General features: G+C 37.1%; 1 protein-coding gene across 1 annotated transcript in view; it reads right to left on the bottom strand.

The window, feature by feature from the left end:
* Positions 1-2,656: 2,656 nt before the first annotated feature.
* The window catches only part of EloA (transcription elongation factor elongin A), a 123,316-nt gene continuing 101,004 nt past the window's right edge, over positions 2,657-24,968 (bottom strand). Inside the window, exons 11-12 of the mRNA XM_090386935.1 lie at positions 22,800-23,048; positions 2,657-2,765 (exon numbers count right to left, since the gene is read on the bottom strand). Coding sequence (XP_090243061.1) covers positions 2,701-2,765; positions 22,800-23,048 — 314 coding nt within the window. The 3' untranslated portion in view covers positions 2,657-2,700. The remainder of the gene's footprint in view (positions 2,766-22,799; positions 23,049-24,968) is intronic.

Raw genomic sequence — 24,968 nt, 5'->3', positions numbered from 1 at the left:
AACTTACTAGAGCTATTTTTGAATGTGGATAACCAGAATTTTAAAGCTAAGGAGGGTTGGAAAAGTTCTGTAATGATTCAAATAGATGTAATCTCCACCAGTTACCTTGGTATTAGAAATAGTATGGTAGGAAAGTGTTTACATAAAGTGCATTTCTATCTCATGTCCATATATCATTATACTATTTGAAATTAGTAGCAACTTCCCTACCTTCTTTGATAGTGAAATGATATTCAAAGGAGAAGAGTGATAAGTATGGCTTATACCATTAGAGTAGGAACATCTCTAACATGAAGCTTCATTTTGTCCCACCAGGCTAACTCTTGTCTCTAAACCCCCTTTCAAGAAGACTTTCTTCCCATTTAATGAAGTCAAAACAATCTGTGTGTTACTGAGTTTAAGCCAGTATGCTAAGCCTAAAATGAAATGGATATGTTTGGTCATCTCTTCCAGATAATATCTCAGGTGAAATGAATAGACCTCACTGCTCCATGTTGATGTGGTAACTGAAATTGATTCATGACAATTAGATGAACAATAGGTTATGTATTAAAAAATACCAAACTCTGAAATGGAGAAATGATAGTAAGCTTGTGGCAAGATTCTTAGAACAAACTCAACATCTCAGGTGAAACCATAATCGGGATCCTATAAGTATTTTGCTATACTGTATGCAAAAACAAAGTGCAATCATCGTTGCATAATGGCAACTGACTTCTTAGTAGTTATGTTGAAACACTTCTTATCCTAGTCATGATACTGTGAATAAGAATACAGAAACACTGCTGAAGTCAAACTGAATATGATTAAATAAGACTGATTGATTATATTACAAAAAAAAGCTTAATACAATTGACACTGAAGTCCAGTTAAGGAACACAAATGATTACTGCAGTGTGCATATACAATCTAAATTTTACAATATGGGCAACTAACAACCAACCAGAAAAAACAAACCATGATACTTTAGCAGCTGCAAGAGAGAAAGTTTATACATCAGTCAAACTTTCCATATCACCTATCTATCCCCTATAATAATTTATCTAATTCTTCCTGACTTTATTAAAAACTATCCACTTCTACAACACCAGGTGGAAGCTTGTCCCAACAATCTACCCACTAACTGAAGGCAAACTTTGCATATCTATCCTGCAACCATATTTCAATTGATGTCCTTTCATGTCTAGTTGGAGGAAGAGGAAGGATTCTATCAGCACTGTTCAAAGCCTTGAATACCTCAATCACATATCCTCACAGGTACCTAGTCTCCAGATGCAATGTGCAAAACCAAACCCTTTAATAGCACACTTTCGTTGTTCTTCTCATCTGCATTGTGCCTAAGATCAGGCTTTCAGAGTAATGTGACTTAACCACTGCCTTATACAATGGGATATTGTGGATTTTATCAACAAACTTCAAATATTTCCTTTAAAGACCTAATCCCTCCAGGAATTAATAGCTAAGCCTTGCTGTATATCTGAATTGTGATTAGTATAATGAACTTCTTATTCAATATTGAGCCTGAACTCAAAACAATGAGTGTGAATATTTTATTACTTTTTTTTTTTTTTTTCTGAACTTTTCACTACTAACTTAGGGACAGGTGTGCTAATCCTCAAATGCAAGATGATCAAGGAAATCTGGTAGCTGACTAGAGTTGAACCATCATAAATGATGTCCTGGTACTAAGATTAGACTAACATCTTAATACTTTATACAGGGTGATGGCTTAGTTAATTCACATTATATTACACAATAATTTAGAAATTAATATAGAAAATATATCTTTTCTCCCATATAAAGTTCAAGATTGTATCACAAAAAAAGGCCATCTTAGCAAAGATATGCTTAACTTCATTTTTATTGTCATAAAATATGATTCTTGGGCAATGTTCTATAAATGTTATTGTGCCACTGCCATCCTCAAAATAAGTGATCCTTTCTTATTTAGCAGATTGATTGTAACTGGTGCTGCTTCAACTTGGTGATTTTGATCTTGTGAACTAACAGTTAATGCTGTAGGCCTTCTGGGCTGTTTTCTTTCAAAAAACCTAAAGATGTCATTCTATCTGGCTGTGCATATCAGAATAAAATGTTTGCCTGTTTCTGAAATAGAACTGAGACCTTATTTCACTCATTCTAAGTGGATACTACTGCCCATGTGGAAAATTTCAATAAACCTCATGAGCATATTCTACAGTAGTAATCTGAATAAATATTACCATGATGAATGCCAATTGGAACATAAATGTTAAGTGCCAGTTCTCACTTTCCTATATACTTTATACATAAATATTCACAATGAACAGAAAATGTTCTTTAATGTTGGAAAGGGCTCTTTTAATTGGTAAATACTACTTCTCATCACAGATTTAAAGTACATAAGACAACTTCTACTGCTTAACACACTAATAACTTATTACACAGAAATTTCACAATGAATTTAAGTAGTGCATCAAGTGGTGCAAAAACCTGTGAGTTATGAGTGTTAAAATATTTAATGACATAGTCTTAATCTAGATGAACATGTTTTCCATACTTTACTTAAAAGTAATATACATACAGTTGTCACAAAACATAACATTGTGACTTCAATTATTACAGTTCTTAAATAAATTTTCTTTGTAATTTACAAAATTTCATTTTCACCTGTAGAAGCTATTTAAGGCCTCTTATTCTTAAATAAAAGAGATGTTTATTCTACCGTCTGAAATGCTGCTTCATGAATTTCAGTGTCTTCTGCATCAGCGGAGCTACTTTTGGTTCTGGAATATAAAGATAAGAATTACTTTCATGAAATATACAAAAATAACAAATTAATATTTTACAAAACTTTTGTATTCAGTTTTTGGCTCTGCATAACTTGCTAATCTACAGCAAAGTGCACCCCAAATGAGGGGTTTATGATATCTGCATCCCAAACTTATGGCAACTGTTTCAGACATATAAAAGTGATAAAGAATCACTACATAGCTAGCTTTTTTTTTTGTGTAGTAGACACTGACACTAAGTTTTTTTACAAAATGTAATCTTTTATATGAAGAAGTAAACTACAATTAGCACTTCTGGTTGTGTAGCAATAATAATATACAGAATTACCAGGTATTTCACTGACTGTGTTCAGTTAGCTACTATGGAAAGATGGGAGGAGACCCACAGAAACAGCCAACTGGATAATGACACACATTTGAAATAAATAGCAGTAGCATCTTTCTCCTTTAAGCAGCAGTGCTTTTTATCTGAAGTGCAAAAGTGAAACCTTGGCAACGCATAGCTTGCTTTTCAATATGAGATTATATTTTGTAGCACACTTTGTTTTTTCTCTGTGCAACAACTGGAGGTTTACCAAATCATGTATAATACTGATACATATGGTTGCATACATTTTTGGATTGTTGAGAAATAACATTTCGACATCCCACAAAAAAAAAGTATAAATAGTGATTGAAAAATATGTCTGGAATTCATAGCTAAAAGCAATATTTACTTGTAGGCTGAGCTGTAAATTAGAACTTTTAACCAAAATTTATCTACATATATAAACTTCAACAGAATAAAAAAAATAATAATAAAAAAAAATCATTGATGCTAATAGCCCAAAGTTCAATTAGTGTGCCAACAGAATTTAGCAGTTCATTGCATAAGCCTTTACTTCTATACCACTCATACATTGACTGCTTAAGCATGACCACACATGAGATATGGCATGTTGGGTGCTGTGTCATAATGCTCTTATGTGTTACAGCACTTGTGGTACTGTTGAATGCTTATGTGCAGTGAATGTGTTAACATATGTCTGGCAATCAGCTTGACTGCCAGATAAGTTTCATGTTGTGGGAAGATAGTGAAAAATTTGTTCGGGCAGCATCTTGTTTATATACAGATTGTAGAGGAAGCTATCAAACAACTGTACCAACCATAACCCAAAGACTTAGGCAGTATACAGTAAATGTGGCACACAGATGGGATAATCTTCAAAAATGGGTTTCCAGATTACACAGTAATGTGCAATCTAGAATTCGACATTTGACCAAACTGTATAAATGCAAATCATTACATTTCTTTAGTTCAGTATTAAAAGCAAATACTCTGCTTTGTTCATGTTATAGAAAAGGAGTGTAGTTTCAGATACAGTAAAATCCTGTTACCAACTTCTCAGGGGTGCATGAATCATTTTGTTCTAGTGAATATCATTCAGACACTTTTTTTGTGAAAAACAATTGTTAAAATAAATTTTACTGGACTCTCCCTAATCTACAGAAACAGTAATTAGTGCTTTATTTCATTTAAATATATACTTTAAATTAAATGATAAAATACTTTATCATACAAAAATTTTCTCAAAGATTAGTTTCAAAAGTATACTTTATAAGAAATGTGGAATTATGTGAAATTTTAATAAACCACACATTCAGAGCTATTAAAATACATACAACTGAAAAAAAAAACTTTTCAAATTAATCATGTCTACTTTTTTCATGCATTAATAAAAAATTCAATTGTAATGTAATTTAAATGTGGATTCATGCTGCATTAAGTTCAATTAGATTAATTCTAATTTAATTGAACTTTTAGTATGGTGCTAAAGGAAAAAGCTTCAAATTATGAAAATAAGTGGTCTCTTTTGCTGTAGTCCAATTTCTAATTTTTGTATGTTTTCTTTGATTTGAGTATTTCCTTAGTTTCCTCTTGGAGATGGGTGACTCAAAAAGCTGTTCAACTCACAGCCTGCAACATCACATGTCAACTGGATTGTTGTTTTATTGTTTGTTTTTGTGAGAGATGCCAGTATACTGTGCAGGTTGGGAGAATACTGGCTTTGAGCATAATTGTTCAAAAATGTGGAAAAATATTAGATGTGACACTGACTTCTTTTTCTGCATCCTTCAAAATTTTCATTTTCACAAAAATACCAGAAGAAAAAATAAACTGTTTTAAAGTGAATACCACAGCCATACTTACAATATGGGATATACAGTTATTCATATTTACACCAAGTTTTTATATATTTTATGCACAGGTGGACTAATCTGTTGTACTGAAACTTTTTATCAAAACTATTTTGGTCAAGTAAAACTAAGAATAAGACATATCATCTATGACCAACCTGGAAATATTTTTGTTATACTGCAATTTTCATTGTAATGGGATTTTACTGAATGAAAGCATGCTCAAATGGATTTCTGAAGAATCTTAAAGCATTCTTTCAGCATCTATAAACATTGATAGGTGGTAAAACTGCAGCTCAAATTTATTCTCTATTCAACCTTTATAAACCATTGTACTAATTCAGCAGATTGTTCATGCAAGACCTCCCCTGATGAAGCTATATGTGAGCTATTAGGGATATTACTGTTGCCTGTATCATATTCATCACCATAAATTCTATGACCAATGCAGAACTAAAACTCGGTCTATAGTTGCCCATCAACTCTTTTGCACTGGAAAAATATTGGTGCTTCTCCACTCCTGGAGTCTAAAGATGATCAGTATTTCTTTCTTATAATACTCATCTCTGAAACAATATTGATTTGATTATTTTACATCGATCCAGATCCTGTGGTAAAAACATGTTTTCAACTATCAGAAAAACTGAAAAGTGCCTATGTAAATTATCAGCCATTACTCCTGGGTTTGCTACGATTCTTCTATTTAAATCTAGTAACTGGCCTATCTCATTCACTCATTCAACTTTCCCCATCAGTGGTTTTGTTGCATATATGACCAAACCTTTCCTTTCCATGAATATTGTGTATTGTGCTAGCAGCCCCTTACAAATGCATATCAGTTTGTACATACCTATATAAATTTTGTAGGTCTGCCTGTGCAGCAGCAGCAGCACATCCTCATTAATTTAATAAGTATTTTAAAGTCACTGCCATCACCTGATATGGGGTTTTCGGTGTATTTTAGTATGAACTATTCAAGATACATCTACAAAGAAATCTGAAGTGCCTGCAACTTGTAAATAACTTCAATAATTCAAAGACTGCCTAAACCAACTACAGGAAAACATTGTTATAATGAAATTAAATTGAGCTATAACAAAAATTTGATGGTGTACTGCATATGGTATTGTTGGGATCACATCAATTCATTGAAAGGCAATTCACTGTATAACAGTTTTGGTGCACATAACAATTTTGTGAAAGACAACTGGTGATTATGGCAATTCAATGAATTCTTTGGGAGAATTTGGTGTATGAAAGAGCATGATAGGAAATGTGAACTTTTAACATGCTGTGCTGTAAATAGCAAATTTAGTGATCATGATACCATTCCTGATATTTTATACTTTTAATAGAGCATACTATCCACCTTTGTTTATTAATGCACATTCTAGTTTTTTTTTTTAGGAGATCCTATTAAAAAAGTGACACGGATAGGTTAAAGATTGGAATACAAGAGAACCTTGTTCACACTACTTTTCACTTCTGTAAGTTGCAATTTTCAGGAAATACACATGGGGAGGAGATTGTTCCACAGACCAAAAGTAAGGATGATTAATGGATGCCGGCTGGGTAATGTGCATCCTCTGATATTCAATTTTCAACCTGTGCTATAATTTTTATTGAAAGAAGTTAGTAGTAGGCTAGTACTGTGTTGCTAAATTTCTCTCATTTCCTAAACCTTTTATTTCATTACTTTTGTTAATTTCTGATCTCTGTGTGACACATCAAATTGTTGTGCATACACCAAATTATCAGAACCACCAATTTGTCACATACAGCAAAATGTTATTCACCAAATTGTCTCATACACCAACAGGAAGACGGCATGTTCAAGAGATGCCATTACATTCTTCTTCAGCTACTAAAACTAAGCAGCACAATCAGGTATAATTATTTTAGCCTATAAATAGAATCTTCAATTCAACAGCAAAACAGGTCATCAGAAATATGAAAATCTTAAAGGACAGTCTACAGCATCATGATGCACTCAATTTGCAGTCCAGAAGAGGGATGCATAAGCAGATGCCCATGCAAATAAAGAAAAGAGGTACCACATTCTGTATGCTCTCATATTTGATCAGAAACCCATTCTCCATACAAATTTACTTAAAGAAGGAAGGCAGTCCTTATAAAATCTGATCCTATAAGTATGTAACAGTTACAAAATTTGTAGATCCAAAGGCAGAATGACTTTACCACTTCAGAAATGTGCACAGCATAGGGATTTTTTCTAATATTTTCAGTCCCAAGAGGGAATGTAAAAGTGGAAACCTGGTCAAGTGCATCAAGACACCCACACACCAAAAGCTCATCAAAATATCAGAAAAAATATAAACAGTTTATACACACTAGAGTATATGAGTTCCAAGAGAGTTTGTCTAGACAGCTAACAAGCAAAACACACCAAACTAGAGGTGTTCTTCAGTTATTTCCTTGATGTACTGAAGGGTTTTCAGATATGTAGAACAGACCTTGTCATGCACAGAATGAGATGAGTCACACTTCCTCACCCAGTAGTTAATGAAGGTGGCAGTCATTCCTAGCTGTACACTGCTGTTTGAAATTGCCTGCACAATGAAAGTAATTGGTAACTAAGTAAAATAATTTGAATTTATAGCTTCTCCATCCAATGAAAATCCATTTGTATATTGTCACTAAGCAACATGAAAATATATTTTGTGATATGCTACTTTCAAACTTGGGAGACTCATAATACTTAGCACTGCCTACATGACTACACAAATGTGAAGATGTGGGCTGCATGTGGTCCACTGGTTGGACACTCCTGCCATAAAGGCATTGGTGTATTTTGTCTGTAAATTGCATGTATTTTATGTTTAGTTTCTGGGATTTTTGGGATGAAAAACCCATCAAACCCTCAACCAAGATTCACAAAATAGCCCACAGTGAGAAAAAGCTTCCCAACCCTTCAAGGAACATATTATTCAATTTTATTCAGTGATGGGAATCAAACTGAAATCTTTTCCCCATAGTGTAAAAAAAGCAATGATGCTATCCACCTGTACTACTTGCATGGACTCAGAATGAGTGAAAAAAAAGAAAAAAAACAACAAGATTTGAAGGAAAAAAAAGGTTCAACTTATGATATGGTCACTGGTAAACAACCTCCTTGATTACATTCTTTATATGTGTACACTGTGAACTGTTAATGTTATCCTGAAGAGGAGAGCATTCTCCATGTATTGGCATGTTGTAGTAAACCTGTCTCGCACCACATTATATATATATATATATAATCTGATAATTAAAATAAATATGATATTTAAAATAAAAAACATCAGCCAGTAGTACGGCAAAAATGCAGAGCGAAACGAAACGCAAAATAATATAAAATAAACAAACAGGGAAGGGAAAGTAGCGATAATAAGACAAAAAGGTAGTCGATAATCCCCTGTATAATTTAGTCATTAAACCCAATTAATAAAAACGATGTAAATTTAAAATAATGCCAATTATATATAATTTAGCGGTACCCCCCTCGAAGGTACCAGTTCCAAAAGATGTGAAATATCACCAAAAAAAGGGGTTAAAGAAACTACAACAACTAAAATATCAAAATGAAAGACTGACCATTATGCCCCATATCGACAGAGGACCACGAGGCCAATAATGGTCATGGAATCGCTGCATTTCAATCGTCATACAAATCATCGCAAAGGCGGAAATATCGAAGAACCAAACCACCCTTCCATTCTCCGATAGATCAATCAATGCAAAGGACTTGCATGGCGGTGGTCCTTATGCAGCAAGAAAATAATCTATAGAACAGACAGCACTCTTGATCAGAGCCACACCACTGACATAATGCAAGCTTAACCAGCTTATATAATAGAAAGGAAAAGAATAGATGGCGGCACAGGCGCTGCTTATTTAGCATATCAACCCACTACTACCACTAATTTATATAATGTGATGTAAAAGTTAGGCAAAAGTAATAAAAATAAATAAATATGAATATGAAGCTATCATCAGAGGCAGCAAATGCACAGGTAGAGGGTTGATATGCTAAATAAGCAGCGCCTGTGCCGCCATCTATTCTTTTCCTTTCTATTATATAAGCTGGTTAAGCTTGCATTATGTCAGTGGTGTGGCTCTGATCAAGAGTGCTGTCTGTTCTATAGATTATTTTCTTGCTGCATAAGGACCACCGCCATGCAAGCCCTCTGCATTGATTGATCTATCGGAGAATGGAAGGGTGGTTTGGTTCTTCGATATTTCCGCCTTTGCGATGATTTGTATAACGATTGAAATGCAGCGATTCCATGACCATTATTGGCCTCGTGGTCCTCTGTCGATATGGGGCATAATGGTCAGTCTTTCATTTTGATATTTTAGTTGTTGTAGTTTCTTTAACCCCTTTTTTTGGTGATATTTCACGTCTTTTGGAACTGGTACCTTCGAGGGGGGTACCGCTAAATTATATATAATTGGCATTATTTTAAATCTACATCGTTTTTATTAATTGGGTTTAATGACTAAATTATACAGGGGATTATCGACTACCTTTTTGTCTTATTATCGCTACTTTCCCTTCCCTGTTTATTTTATATTATTTTGCGTTTCGTTTCGCTCTGCATTTTTGCCGTACTACTGGCTGATGTTTTTTATTTTAAATATCATATTTATTTTAATTATCAGATATAATTAGGCATCATGTGGAGGATGTGCATTTGCTGCCTCTGATGATAGCTTCATATTCATATTTATTTATTTTTATTACTTTTGCCTAACTTTTACATCACATTATATATATATATATATATATATATGTGTGTGTGTGTGTGTGTACACAGTCGGACCTTTCTCTTTAACAAACTTCTAGGCACCTCCGTAGCCAGGTGGGAAGGAGCAGCAGTGCATAGCACACGCTTCTTGATTAGACCGGGGTTCGAGCCCATCACCACCGGAGGATGCGGAAAGGTCAGGGAATGACCACCGCATATCCCTGAGCAATATGGCCTTAGTTGCTAATGCTCCTAAAAACCAAATAACAAACAAACAAACTTCTATATAGTGAATTTTTCTACGTAGAGAACTTTTTTGATTTCCCCTTGGTCATTACATTGAAATAGTTTCCGTATAACGAAGAAAATTTCCATATAACAAACTTATTTCGAGAGACCTGGGTACGCATTGTTTGCACCTCTGGCCTTTAGGTAATAGAGCTGATGCTGTAGAAAGCAGAAATTAAGAGCTAAAAGGATTAAAAATTGATCACTTTATCTTTTAATAGCTAAAGAGTTTAATTCTTAAGAGCATTCCACAATTTAGTATTGCCTGTACTGAGAAGTTGCGCTGGTCAACTGCTATCTATGTGTCCACAATTATTAAGAAAGATTAAAATTAAGAATATTCCCGAGATGGACACTAGCTCTGGTCAACCTGTTTTCTATTGTAAGCATCCTATTAGAAAATTAGGAGAGAGTGATTTTCCTTTATCCCAGAAATTCATCTGTTGTTTCGCAGAAATGAGTCCACCACACTTTCACTAAATTTCGCCTGTCTGTATGGTATGTACAAGTGGTCCTTAAATCAGTTTTGTTTTAGCTGCTGTGCAAATAACCTTACAATGTCTAAGAGGAAATTCTTGAGTGTAGTGGAAAAAGTGGAAGTCCTTAATAGTGTAGATTGCAGCATTAAAAAAAAAGACATCGCTTTAAAATTTGGTGTTCCTGCCAGGTAAGTCAACCATTCTGAAAAACTGTTTTGATTCTCAAACTGTTTGAGGATATGGGACCCAGTCAGAAGTGTGCAAAATTATGCCTGTATGAAGATGTAGATGAAGCCGTTTTTAAGTGAGTGAAGTTGACTCAAGACCAAAACATGCTGATATCAGGGTCATTGATAAAAGAAAAGGCTATAGAGTATGCATCTTTTCTGGGCATAAAACAGTCCAAGCCAGTTCTGGTTGGCTGGATAAATTTAAAAACTACCATGGCTTACTCAAAAAAGCTATTTCTGGTGAAAGTGGGGTTGTAATTGAAGAAGACTGTACCCATTGGAAAGAAACAGTTTTCAAAAAAATTATGGAGGACTACGAACCCAAACATATTGAACGTTGATGAAACGGGTCTATTCATTTAATGTTTGCTGAACAAGACACTGACTTTTAAAGGTGATAAACGTGTAGGTGATAAAAATAGTAAGGAGAGAATTACGGTCTTGGTTGGTGCAAATATGGATGGTAATGAAATACTGAAGCTTTTGGTAACAGGCAAAAGTAAACAACCCTGATGTTTCAAAGGAGTAAAGTTGTTAGAGTTGGACTACAACTACAACAAAAAAGGATGACAAGCAAAATTTTTGAACAGTGGATTTTAAAATTTGATAGAAAGATCGTGAAAAAAACCCAGAAATATTGCTTTGATTGTCGACAACTGCCCTGCTCAGATTCACTCAGTAATTTTGAAACTTACAGGTGTGAAGCTTGTTTTTTTCCCTCCGAATACCTCGTCTAAATTGCAGCCAATGGACCAAGGCATTACAAGAATTTGAAAATGCACTACTGAAAAAAATTATACTGAGAATAGAAACAAACCAACCTGTAGATTCTGTTATAGATTTGCGAATGTGCATATCAGAGTTGGCAAAAGGTTTTGGAGTCGAGATGTGACGTAAACAACAATTAAGAATTGTTTCACAAAGGCAAGTTTTGCTAAAACGCCAATTAACGGAGATGAGAGGGATGAACTGCTGCAAGACATTGAGCAATCTTGAGAACTCCGAGAGAGAGAGAGAGAGAGAGAGAGAGAGAGAGAGAGAGAGAGGGGGGGGGGGTTTGATCAGTGGATAAATTGTTCTTGAAGAATTTTTAGGAATTGATAATGATGTCATAGTGGCTGAAAATCCGAGTGACTCCAACATTTTGGAGAGTATTCAAAGAACTAGTGAGAATATCAATGATGAGCTGTATGAAATTGAGGGCAATATTAAACCTTCCAAACATGAAATGTTGGCAGCATTTGAAACTTTGCATCGAGGCCTTCAGTGTGAAGAAACTGTGCCAGAAAATATATTTGAGTGCTTAAACAAATGCAAACATTTTTATGAACGATGTACAGTAAAATCCAGTGTACAACAAAAAAAAACACAAATATTTTATGACATAATTCTTAAAGGTGTACAAATATATTGTGCCCCTCATGTAAGTAGTCATTTCTTAATATGTGTGTATTTATAAATTAATTGTTTTAAAATGTTAGAAAATTTTTTCATTCCCACTTATTTCTGATTAATTTCCCATATTTTGCTGTATTTCTGAGTTGAACTACAGTATTTCATTGTTGAAAAGGTCATATTTCTTTATAAAGAATTTTTTCAAACGAATGATCAATTTCGTTATATGGAGGTCCGACTGTATATACATTGGTGTTCAAAGAAAGTACATGACCCCAGGGACTCACATCTGGTGAGTACGGCTTGGCAAACTCAGGGTCCTGAGCTGGTTATCATCATTCTTCTCTTTCTTGCTTTCTTGGTGATTCCCTTCCACTTCTGACTCTCTCTCTTTCTCTCAGGGTAGTAGTAGTATTAGTAGTAGTGACATGTGATGCAAGAAAGTAAGTGTATGAGCTTATGCAGCATCAGCCCAAAAAAAAAAAAAAAAAAATCGCACCATTCCTTCCAAATGCCTGTCCAGTTCCTCCTTAAATTTATTTAACCTATCAACTTCCACAACAACAGATGGAAGTTTGTTCCAGCAATTAACCACCCGCTGGCTAAAGGCAAATTTCCACACATCTATTCTACATCTGTCCTTTCTTAATTTGAATTTATGCCCCCGTAGGTTCGTAATCTGAACAAGTGGAAGGATCCCATCAGAATTCAGCATGCTCAACCCATTCAAGGCCTTATACACCTCAATCAGATCACCGCACAGGTGCCTAGTCTCCAGCCACTGCAATTTCCAGAACTTAAGCCTCTCTTGGTAAGAGGATCCCTTCATTCCCCTCACCAATCTTGTTGCTCTTCTCTGTACACGCTCAAGCAAATCTATATCCTTCCTAAAATGAGGCCTCCAGACCTGTACGCAGTACTCAAGGCGTGGCCTGACCATTGCCTTATACAGAGGGACAATCACCTCCTTTTCCCTGCTAGCAAAATTCCTATATATCATTGACAAAACCCCATGACCTGCCCTGGCAGCCTGTCTGCATTGCTCAGAAAACTTCATATCTGACTGCACAATTACTCCCAGGTCTTTTTCATTTTCTACCAACCTTAAGTGTAGTACCACACAATTGGTACATTTCTCTGGGGTTACTTCTACCCATATGCAGTACCTTGCATTTGTCAAGGTTAAACTTCAGTTGCCACTTCTTAGCCCATATGCCCAAGTTATCTAGATCCTGTTGCAGTAGCACACTGCCATGACTGTCATTAACAACCCTGCCAACCTTTGTATCATCTGCAAACTTCGATATTAAGCCTGATATACCTTCATCAATATCATTGATAAATATACAAAACAACAGTGGACCCAACACCGAACCCTGTGGGACTCCACTAATAACATTAGTCCACGAAGAGCAGCACCCATTGATTACCACCCTCTGTCTTCTCCAACTTAACCATCCTTTTATCCATTGTAGCAACTTACCCTTAATACCATTCTGCTCCCATTTGTACAATAGTCTTCCATGCGCAACAGTGTCAAAAGCTTTCCTGAAATCCAAATATATGATATCAAAATTATTTTTTGCATCCAGTTCCTTTGTGACCACATCATAATAACCAATCAAATTTGTCAGACAAGACTTTCCCTTAACAAACCCATGCTGTGTCTGAATTATTGCTGCAGTCTTGTCTAGATGATCCTGCAATGCATCTTTAACCAGTGAGTCCATTATTTTACCCGGAACAGAAGTTAAACTAACTGGTCTGTAATTACTCGTGTCACCCTTCGATCCCCCTTTGTGAATTAGGGATACATTTGCACATCTCCAGTCCGTGGGAACCTCCCCTGAGTCCAAGGATGCTCTCATAATTATGGCTAAGGGTTTGCTTAGTTGCTTTGCTGTCTCCTTTAATATAACTGGATAGATCCCATCCACCCCAGGTGCCTTTCTTATGTTTAACTTCAACAATTTCTCCTCCACTTTGCTCTCAGTTATTACAAAATCATTAAGCACCCTGCTACAATTTGATAACCATCTCCTATTTCCAAACTTTAATAATTCCTCACATGTGAATGTAGATGCAAAATACTCATTCAGTTTGTTTGCTATCTGAGCAGGATCATCCACAGTCGAGCCATCAATTCATCCCCTTCCTTTTAGAGTTTATATAAGTAAAGAAATCTTTGCTGTTTTTCTTAGCATCTTTTGCCAAGGATTTCTCGTAATCCGCCTTCGCCTGGCGAACCTCCTTTGTGGACGGATTACAGACTAGCTTATATCTGCCATAGGCTTCTGTGTCGCCTGATAATTTATATGCATCCCATGCATTTTTCTTCTCTGTCACGAGTCTCATTAGTTCATTTGATAACCATTTAGGCCTAAACCTTGAACAATATTTCTTAATAGGTATGAAACTTTTAGTAGCATCCACGATTAATTCCTTGAATGCTTCCCACTTAGAATTTACTGTTGGTAACATCGTCAGTTGATCCCACTGTACAGAATTTAAAAACTGTCTGAGACCACTGTACTCACCTTTACGGAAGCAAAACCCTTTCCTTTACCTTTAGTAGTTGTTGGTGACTCTATTGTCAGGAAAACAGGAAACATGCTTTGTAAAAAAGGATAGGTGGAACAGGACCAGGGTATGTCTGCCAGGTGCAAAGGTTGATGATGTTGTAGAGCGGATATCATCTTTTAAGGGTACAAAAGGTGATATAGTTGTACACGTTGGCACTAATGATATTACGAGTAGGAGACCGTCAGAATTACTTAACAAGTACAGGTGACTGTTGAACAAAAGCTGTGAATTAGGGTTGAATTTGAAAGTGTCTGCAATTCTGCCCAGACACGATAGAAGGGAGTATATGATGAGAGCCTTGTCGATCAATTCGGCCCTGGAAAGAATGTGCAAGGCTCAAGGGATAGAAATTTTTTCAGCCTGGACTGTACTTGTTAACAGGAGAGACTGCTTCTATAGGGATGGGATACACTTAAATAGAAAGGGTGCAAGAATATTTACTGATGCTATCAAGGCAGTGTTAGGTGGGTCGGAAAACTGATAGCTTGGGGGATACAAGGACTAATAGTTTAACAGTAGCCGTAGGCAGAGGTGAAGGTGATTCTTGCACAACTTCTATTAGAATAAGTAGCGACCAGGAGCGTGGGGTGTTTAGGGTTTCAGGCAAGGATGGCAGTCATCCTGAAATAGGTGGGTATATGGGATGTGTTAGGGTAACTAGGAATAGGAGTAGGAGCATGAATGCTTGCATGTATACCAATGCTAGAAGTATAGTAAATAAATTTGATGAATTTGAAGTGTTGGTCAAGACATCAAAGGCAGATATTGTTGGGATAGCAGAGACGTGGTGTCACACAGATATAAGGAATGCAGAACTGGAATTTGGGGAGTACAATGTGTACAGAAAGGATAGACAGGATAGAAATGGAGGAGGTATTATGCTGTTAATTAAGAAAAACATAAAATCAAAAGAAGTGCATCAAGTTGATATAGATGAACAGTGCACTGTTGAGTCAGTTTGGTGCGACATAAGCACTGCGAAAGCAAAAATAAGAGTAGGAGTGTGTTATAGGCCTAATGACTCGAATGAGTACAATGAACAATTGTACAGAGAAATAGAGTGGGCTAGTAAATCGGAATGTCTTATAATGGGGGATTTTAACTTCCCAGATATTGACTGGAACTTGTGGGTTGGTCACTCACACACTAATCAGACTTTTGTGGATTTATTGGATGATTGTTTTCTGCAGCAGCATGTTCGAGAGGCAACCAGAGAAAGTAATACTCTTGATCTGGTTATCAGCAGTGATCATTCGTGTATTAAGAATTTGCAGATAAAGGAACCACTAGGTGGCAGTGATCACAGTGTACTGATGTGGGATTTACTTAAAGATTTAATTACCATCAGGGGTAAAGGAAAGGGTTTTGCTTCCGTAAGGGTGAGTACAGTGGTCTCTGACAATTTTTAAATTCTGTACAGTGGGATCAACTGAAATGAATGATCACTGCTGGTTATCAGCAGTGATCATTCGTGTATTAAGAATTTGCAGATAAAGGAACCACTAGGTGGCAGTGATCACAGTGTACTGATGTGGGATTTACTTAAAGATTTAATTACCATCAGGGGTAAAGGAAAGGGTTTTGCTTCCGTAAGGGTGAGTACAGTGGTCTCCGACAATTTTTAAATTCTGTACAGTGGGATCAACTGACGATGTTACCAACAGTAAATTCTAAGTGGGAAGCATTCAAGGAATTAATCGTGATGCTACTAAAAGTTTCATACCTATTAAGAAATATTGTTCAGGGTTTAGGCCTAAATGGTTATCTAATGAACTAATGAGACTCGTAACAGAGAAGAAAAATGCATGGGATGCATATAAATTTTCAAGCAGCTTAGAAGCCTATGGCAGATATTAGTTATTCTGTAATCAGGTAACAAAGGAGGTTAGGCAAGTGAAGGCAGATTACGAGAAATCCTTGGCAAAAGATGCTAAGAAAAACGGCAAGGATTTCTTTACTTATATAAACTCTAAAAGGAAGGGGATGAATCTGATTGGTCCACTTGACATCGATGGTTCGACTGTTGATGATCCTGCTCAGATAGCAAACAAACTGAATGAGTATTTGCATCTACATTCACACATGAAGAATTATTTAGGTGTGAAAATGGCAGAAGGTTATCAAATTGTAGCAGGATACTTAATGATTTTGTAATTACTGAAAGCAAAGTGGAGGAGAAATTGTTGAAGTTAAACATAAGAAAAGCACCTGGGGTGGATGGGATCTATCCAGTTATATTAAAGTTATATAAAGTTATATAACTTTATATAACTTTAAAATAAAGTTAAAGCAACTAAGCAAACCCTTAGCCATAATTATGAGAGCTTCCTTGGACTCAGGGGAGGTTCCAACGCACTGTAGATGTGCAATTGTATCCCCAATTCACAAAGGGGGATCGAAGGGTGACACGAGTAATTACAGACCAGTTAGTTTAACTTCTGTTCCGGGTAAAATAATGGAGTCACTGGTTAAAGATGCATTGCAGGATCATCTAGACAAGACTGCAGCAATAATTCAGACACAGCACGGGTTTGTTAAGGGAAAGTCTTGTCTGACAAATTTGATAGGATATTATGATGTGGTTACAAAGGAACTGGATGCAAAAAATAATTTTGATATCGTATATTTGGATTTCAGGAAAGCTTTTGGCACTGTTGCACATGGAAGACTATTGTACAAATTGGAGCAGAATGGTATTAAGGGTAAGTTGCTACAATGGATAAAAGGATGGTTGAGTGGGAGAAGACAGAGGGTGGTAATCAATGGGTGCTGCTCTTCGTGGACTAATGTTATTAGTGGAGTCCCACAGGGTTCGGTGTTAGGTCCACAGTTGTTTTGTATATTTATCAATGATATTGATGAAGGTATATCAGGCTTAATGTCGAAGTTCGCAGATGATACAAAGGTTGGCAGGGTTTTTAATGACAGTAATGGCAGTGTGCTACTGCAACAGGATCTAGATAATTTGGGCAGATGGGCTAAGAAGTGGCAACTGAAGTTTAACCTTGACAAATGCAAAGTACTGCATATGGGTAGAAGTAACCCCAGAGAAACATACCAACTGTGTGGTACTACGCTTAAGGTGGTAGAAAATGAAAAAGACCTGGGAGTAATTGTGCAGGGAGAAGGAGGTGATTGTCCCTCTGTATAAGGCAATGGTCAGGCCACGCCTTAAGTACTGTGTACAGGTCTGGAGGCCTCATTTTAGGAAGGATGTAGATTTACTTGAGTGTGTACAGAGAAGGGCAACAAGATTGGTGAGGGGAATGAAGGGATCATCTTACCAAGAGAGGCTTAAATTCTGCAAATTGCAGTGGCTGGAGACTAGGCACCTGCGCGGTGATCTGATTGAAGTGTATAAGGCCTTGAATGGGTTGAGCACGCTGAATTCTGATGGGATCCTTCCACTTGTTCAGATTACGAACCTAAGGGGGCATAAATTAAAATTAAGAAAAGACAGATGTAGAATAGATGTGCGGAAATTTGCCTTTAGCCAGCAGGTGATTAATTGCTGGAACAAACTTACATCTGTCGTTGTGGAAGTTGATAGGTTCAATAAATTTAAGGAGGAACTGGACAGGCATTTGGAGGGAATGGTGTGATTTTTTTTTTTTTTTTTTGGCTGATGCTGCATAAGCTGATACACTTGCTTTCTTGCATCACATGCCACTACTACTACTACTACCCCTGATGGTAATTATATCTTTAAGTAAATCCCACATCAGTACACTGTGATCACTGCCACCTAGTGGTTCCTTTATCTGCAAATTCTTAATACACGAATGATCACTGCTGATAACCAGATCAAGAGTATTACTCTCTCTGGTTGCCTCTCGAACATGCTGCTGCAGAAAACAATCATCCAATAAATCCACAAAAGTCTGACTAGTGAGTGAGTGACCAACCCACAAGTTCCAGTCAATATCTGGGAAGTTAAAATCCCCCATTATAAGACATTCTGATTTACTGGCCCACTATTTCTCTGTACAAGTGTTCATTGTACTCATTCGAGTCATTAGGCCTATAACACACTCCTACTCTTATTTTTGCTTTCGCAGTGCTTATATCACACCAAACTGACTCAACAGTGCACTGTTCATCTATATCAATTGGGTGCACTTCTTTTGATTTTATGTTTTTCTTAATTAACAGCATAACACCTCCTCCCTTTCTATCCTGTCTATCCTTTCTGTACACATTGTACTCCCCAAATTCCAGTTCTGCATTCCTTATATCTGTGTGACACCACGTCTCTGCTATTGCAACAATATCCACCTTTGATGTCTTGACCAACACTTCAAATTCATCAAATTTATTTACTATACTTCTAGCATTGGTATACATGCAAGCATACATGCTCCTATGCCTATTCCTAGTTACCCTAACACATCCCATATACCCACCTATTTCACGATGACTGCCATCCGTCCCTGAAACCCCTTAACACCCCTCGCTCTAGGTCGCTACTTATTCTAATAGAAGTTGTGCAAGAATCATCTTCATCTCTGCCTGCGGCTACTGTTAAACTTTTAGTCTTTGTATCCCCCCAAGCTAGCAGTTTTCCGACCCACCTAACACTGCCTCGATAGCATTAGCAAATATTCTTGCACTCTTTCTATTTAAGTGTATCGCATCCCTGTAGAAGCAGTCTCTCCTGTTAACAAGTACAGACCACGATGAAAAAAATTCTATCCCTTGGGCTTTGCAAAATCTTTCCAAGGCCGAATTGATCGACAAGACTCTCATCATATACTCCCTTCTATCGTGTCTGGGCAGAATTGCAGACACTTTCAAATTCAACCCTAATTCCCGGCTTTTTTTCAACAGTGACCTGTACTTGTTAAGTAATTCTACCGGTCCCCAACTCTTGATATCATTAGTGCCAACGTGTACAACTATATCACCTTTTGTGCTCTACAATGTCATCAACCTTTACCCCTGGCAGACATACATGGGTAATGTGTGATTTTTTTTTTCTTGGCTGGTGCAGCATAAGCCTCAGGCTTCCTTGCACCATATAGCTAATAATAATAATGATAATAATCATCACCCCTTAAAATTGTAATTGTCATCTGAATAACATAAGTATATGGCAATATTTCTTACAAATTGCATCAGCTGTTACTTTCAGCTATATAAGCACGCTCTACAAGAGTTGCAGTCATTCCTTGCTTGTGTCAGGATGGCGAGTTACATGCAGTTGATGCCACGAAAAAAGAGTTCTATTGTTGCTTTACGTGAGGAAGGATGTTCTTCCCATCATATTGCTTATAGAGTGTCTTGTAATTAGTTGACAGAGAGTAGATTTCTTTCCAAACTCAAGAATACTGGTTCTGCTGATGGGAAAAAAGAAATAGTAGTAGTAGTAGTAGTAGCAGTGGCATTTGATGCAAGAAAGCAAGTGTATGAGCTTATGCAGCATCAGCCAAAAAAAAAAAAAAAAAAATCACACCATTTCCTCCAAATGCCTGTCCAGTTCCTCCTTAAATTTATTCAACCTATCAACTTCCACAACGACAAATGGAAGTTTGTTCCAGCAATTAACCATCCGCTGGCTAAAGGCAAATTTCCGCACATCTAATCTACGTCTGTCTTTTCTTAATTTGAATTTATGTCCCCTTAGGTTCGTAATCTGAACAAGTGGAAGGATCCCATCAGAATTCAGCGTGCTCAACCCATTCAAGGCCTTATACACCTCAATCAGATTACCACGCAGGTGTCTAGTCTCCAGCCACTGCAATTTGCAGAACTTAAGCCTCTCTTGGTAAGAGGATCCCTTCATTCCCCTCATCTTGTTGCCCTTCTCTGTACACGCTCAAGTAAATCTACATCCTTCATAAAATGAGGCCTCCAGACCTGTACGCAGTACTCAAGGCGTGGCCTGACCATTGCCTTATACAGAGGGACAATCACCTCCTTCTCCCTGCACAATTACTCCCAGGTCTTTTTCATTTTCTACCACCTTAAGTGTAGTACCACACAGTTGGTACGTTTCTCTGGGGTTACTTCTACCCATATGCAGTACCTTGCATTTGTCAAGGTTAAACTTCAGTTGCCACTTCTTAGCCCATCTGCCCAAATTATCTAGATCCTGTTGCAGTAGCACACTGCCATTACTGTCATTAACAACCCTGCCAACCTTTGTATCATCTGCAAACTTCGACATTAAGCCTGATATACCTTCATCAATATCATTGATAAATATACAAAACAACAGTGGACCTGACACCGAACCCTGTGGGACTCCACTAATAACATTAGTCCAAGAAGAGCAGCACCCATTGATTACCACCCTCTTTCTTCTCCCACTTAACCATCCTTTTCTATGCCAAAACAGGTTCTATGCCAAAACGAGTCTATGCCAAAAGAGGACCGCATTTTGAAGCACTTATGCCTTAAAAACTGTAAAGCTTCTTTGTCTGAGCTGAAAAGACAATGGGAAGAACATACAGGAGTGGTAGCAAGTGCAGTAACAGTCAGAAGACTGCCTCTTCAAAAATGGACTTGTAGCCCATTGTCCTAAAAGCCCCTCCTCACACAAATAATGAAAAAGGCCCGATTAATTTGGTGTAAGGAGCATGTCAAATGGACCCCCGAGCAGGTCAGTCATTTTCTCGGATGAGAAGAAATTCAACCTGCATGGCTCTGATGGGAGACAAATAATTTGCCGTAGACGTGGTGAAGAATATCATCCAGACTGTATGGTTTTTTTTTTTTTTTTTTTTTTTTTGATTTGGTAGTTGTTGGCGCATCGGCTTCTGTGGCCATAATGCACCTCCCAAGGTTTTTGCAGTACTTTGATCCAAGCCCGAGGCGGGAATCGAACCCGCGACCTTTGGGTTGCCGGGCAGGTACTTTACCCACTCGGCTAGCCCGGTCGGCGACTGTATGGTGTCTACAGTGAAATTCCCTACCAGCCAAATGATATGGGGGTGCATTTCGTATCGCAGTAGGTCACCTACAGTTTATAAAAGGTTCCGTAAATGCCAATGGATACCTGGCTATATTGGAAGGCAAATTGCTGCCAACCATTAGAGAGCATTTCAACCTGCCAAGTAACTGCATCTTTCAGGATGACTCTGCTCCTTGTCATCGGGCAAAAAGTGTAAGTAGGCTAGTTACTTTAGCTTCATTTCTGCATTAGAGGTTTGACACAGTAATGTGTTTACATTTGTTACAGGTGAAAAAATGGTTGGAAGAACGGTCCATTACAACTGTTAGCTGGCCAGGAAACAGGTGGGACCTGAATCCTATAGAGAATTGTTGGCATCGTGTGGAATCTGCAGTTGCCAGAAAGAAACCAAAGACCCTTCGTGAACTTCAGGAAGCCATAATTTGTGTTTGGAACCACGAACTATCAGTTGATTATCTTCAGAAATTGATCTTGTCAATGCCTCAACGGTGTGCTGCTATCATCAGGGCCAGAGGCAGTTCAACTAAATATTAGCTTGCACCTGGTGAACTTTTCATTTTGTTTTCCCTTTAAAATGATAAACTGAAGCAAATTGAAGGCTTTTGATAACATTTCAGCCATACATAACTGTTGTGTTTACCAAAACTGTTGTATAAAGGTTGCAAATGCTCATTTTGGAATATTTTGAGAGCACATGTCAAATATTACTTAGCTTTGCCTTAACTATTAATAAACATCTTTTGTTTATATTTCTATTTGTGATGCTAGTCATTAATGTAACATACCATTGTAAAAAAGGGTTAGAAATGTGAAATTCCTAGGTGATGCACTTTCTTTGAACACCAGCGTATATATATATAATCACTTATTACCAACCAATAAAATAAAGACAATACCTAAGTACAGCCAAGCTAAAGGGGGTTTACTTAATTTAAGTAATAATATAATATAAAATAGGCAAACGTGACTTTAACAAAGTAATAAAATAAAAATGTAATAAGCTCAATGAAACTGGAGATGACAAGTCTGTAAAAGTTAAAAGTTTGATAAGAGCAAATCTAAAATACACCTTGAAACAAGGTGTACAGAAAAGAAGCAAAATTTTTCTCTTTGCTCCTTGCCTCAAAATAATTGTTCTTCCCATGAATAGTTTCTCAATAAAAGTCTCAAAGTATACATGTCAGTCTGGTACTTAATATTTATACAGTACTTACTTTTAGGTGGAATGGAAACAACTGAAGATGAAGACGAAGAAGCAGGAGCTAATGATGATGACGATGATGATGGTGATGACCATCCAGTTGAATTAGAATTATTTACAACAGGTTTGAAAGTTTTATTTGGAGAGGCAACTTTGTGGGGATGAGCAATTGGTAATGCTGTACCATGTTTAGCTTGTCGACGTGCAACATCGCGTGGAGGTTTTGCTACCGAATCCACATAAGCTAATATTGCTTTCCTATCTGAAAAACAAACAATTTAAAAATGTAATTAGAAGCATATGCATATATATAAGTAAAGAAATCAATTTAAAAAAAATATACTACCCAATAATCTTCAGTCATGTTTTCATCTAAATATTTATACTAATTCATGCATAATAATAACTAGGGGGCTTCGCTCAGCAACCCCCGCACACACTTTTCTACATAATATGTAGAGGTATGACGGAGTAAGTCAAATCTTTTCTACGTAAAAGACACACCTGTTGAAACGCACTGATCAATATCTAATCCGGAAATGCCCTATGTAATTATTTACCTGTGCATTTGTAGTAATTATTATTATTATTATTAATAGTCATACGGTGCAAGGAAGCCTGAGGCTTATGCTGCACCAGCCAAAAAAAAATGTCTGAACTACTCTGAGAGAGAGATAAAAGGGAATCACCAAGGAAGAGAAGAATGATGATATCCAGCTCAGGACCCTGGGTGTGCCAAGCCCATGCTCACCAGATAATATAATTGTCCCGCCCACCTCACGACCCGTATTCCACTTCTCCAATTGGCTACCCCACCTCCCACCACGTGGCATTCTCAAGGTGGAATAAATGCCACTATGTAATTATTTACCTGAGTTTACATAGGTCCATAATGCATGAGGAATACTGTTGCATCCGAAAGAATAGGACTAAAATATTTGCAAACTATATAAATATTTAAAATATTTACAAAATACTAAAATATTTACAAATATACAAACTATATCGGGTCCCTTCATCAACTGGCATTACAATGGAACATCAAATGATGCCGGGCGTGGTCCATATTAGACAGTGAAGAACATGCACAAGGCTGGTGAACATTATGGAGGCAGTTTATCTTTCAATGGAAGACAACAATGTAATTATTTACCTATGCATTTGTAGTGACGTAACTGCCTTACCCTCTTCTCCCATTGGCTTGAATAAATATCACTAGGAGGAAAACGTTTTTAGTGTATAGAGAGATAACTTGGAATGATCAGCAGAGCATTACTATATTTTTTCTTTTAATTATAATAAAACTGTTTTATTGATTTGTAAGCTTTGTAGCAGAGGATAAAAAAAGGCCAAACCAACTAGTAAAGGTAAGCGAACACCAATACACGAAGAATTAAGGCTTGGCATGTTATTGTTGTCAATGTTTTTCGATCTAGCATATTTAGTATCTTAAGCTAGGTGACTGAAAAAAATAGCAATCTCAATATCAACAGATTTTTGTTCTTATTTCACTGAGCAAATGATGGCATAAAACTGTCATGTGCATGAAGTGATAGTAAATAAAATTACTACTCCAATACACTGAGTGGGCAGAAATCATGGGATCCCTACCTAGTAATGGGTAGGCCCACCTTCAGTCCAGATAAGGGCAGTCAAATGACGAGGCATTCGGTCCACTAGTTCACAAAAGCATTCCACAGGTGTTTCCATCCACGCTTGCTGCACTGCTGTCCATAATTCCATCGCATTCCTGGGTGGAGGATCCAAAGCTCAAAGGACCTTTCCACAGCATCCCAAAGATGCTCCACAGAGTTCATATCCGGTGAACAGGGAGGCTATTCCATGGTGGTAAAATCTGCAGAATGCTCTTCGAACCATGTTCTAGTCACCACAGCTCTGTGGGGAGATGCATTGTCCTGCTGGAAGAGTCCATTGCCCTGTTGGTGACGATGACCATGAAGGGATGCAGATGGTCTGCATGCAACCTGGACCATTCAGAGATGATGCATCTAGACGTATCAGAGGTCCCAACATGTGTTAGTTGAACATGCCCCAAATCATTACCTATTGTCCACCTACCTAAACAGTTGCTTGTTGACATGACATGATGAGTGCATAGCTTTATGCAATTTATGCCAGATATGCTCCCTCCTGTCTGCTCGAAGTAACTGGAAACGACTCA

The sequence above is a fragment of the Mastigoproctus giganteus genome, chromosome 12 (assembly GCF_048544385.1).
Source record: "Mastigoproctus giganteus isolate SK-2022 chromosome 12, ASM4854438v1, whole genome shotgun sequence".
In the NCBI taxonomy this organism is placed as follows: domain Eukaryota; kingdom Metazoa; phylum Arthropoda; class Arachnida; order Uropygi; family Thelyphonidae; genus Mastigoproctus; species Mastigoproctus giganteus.
The sequence above is the reverse complement of the archived record's forward strand: the minus strand, read 5'-3'. Positions and strand labels throughout refer to the sequence as shown.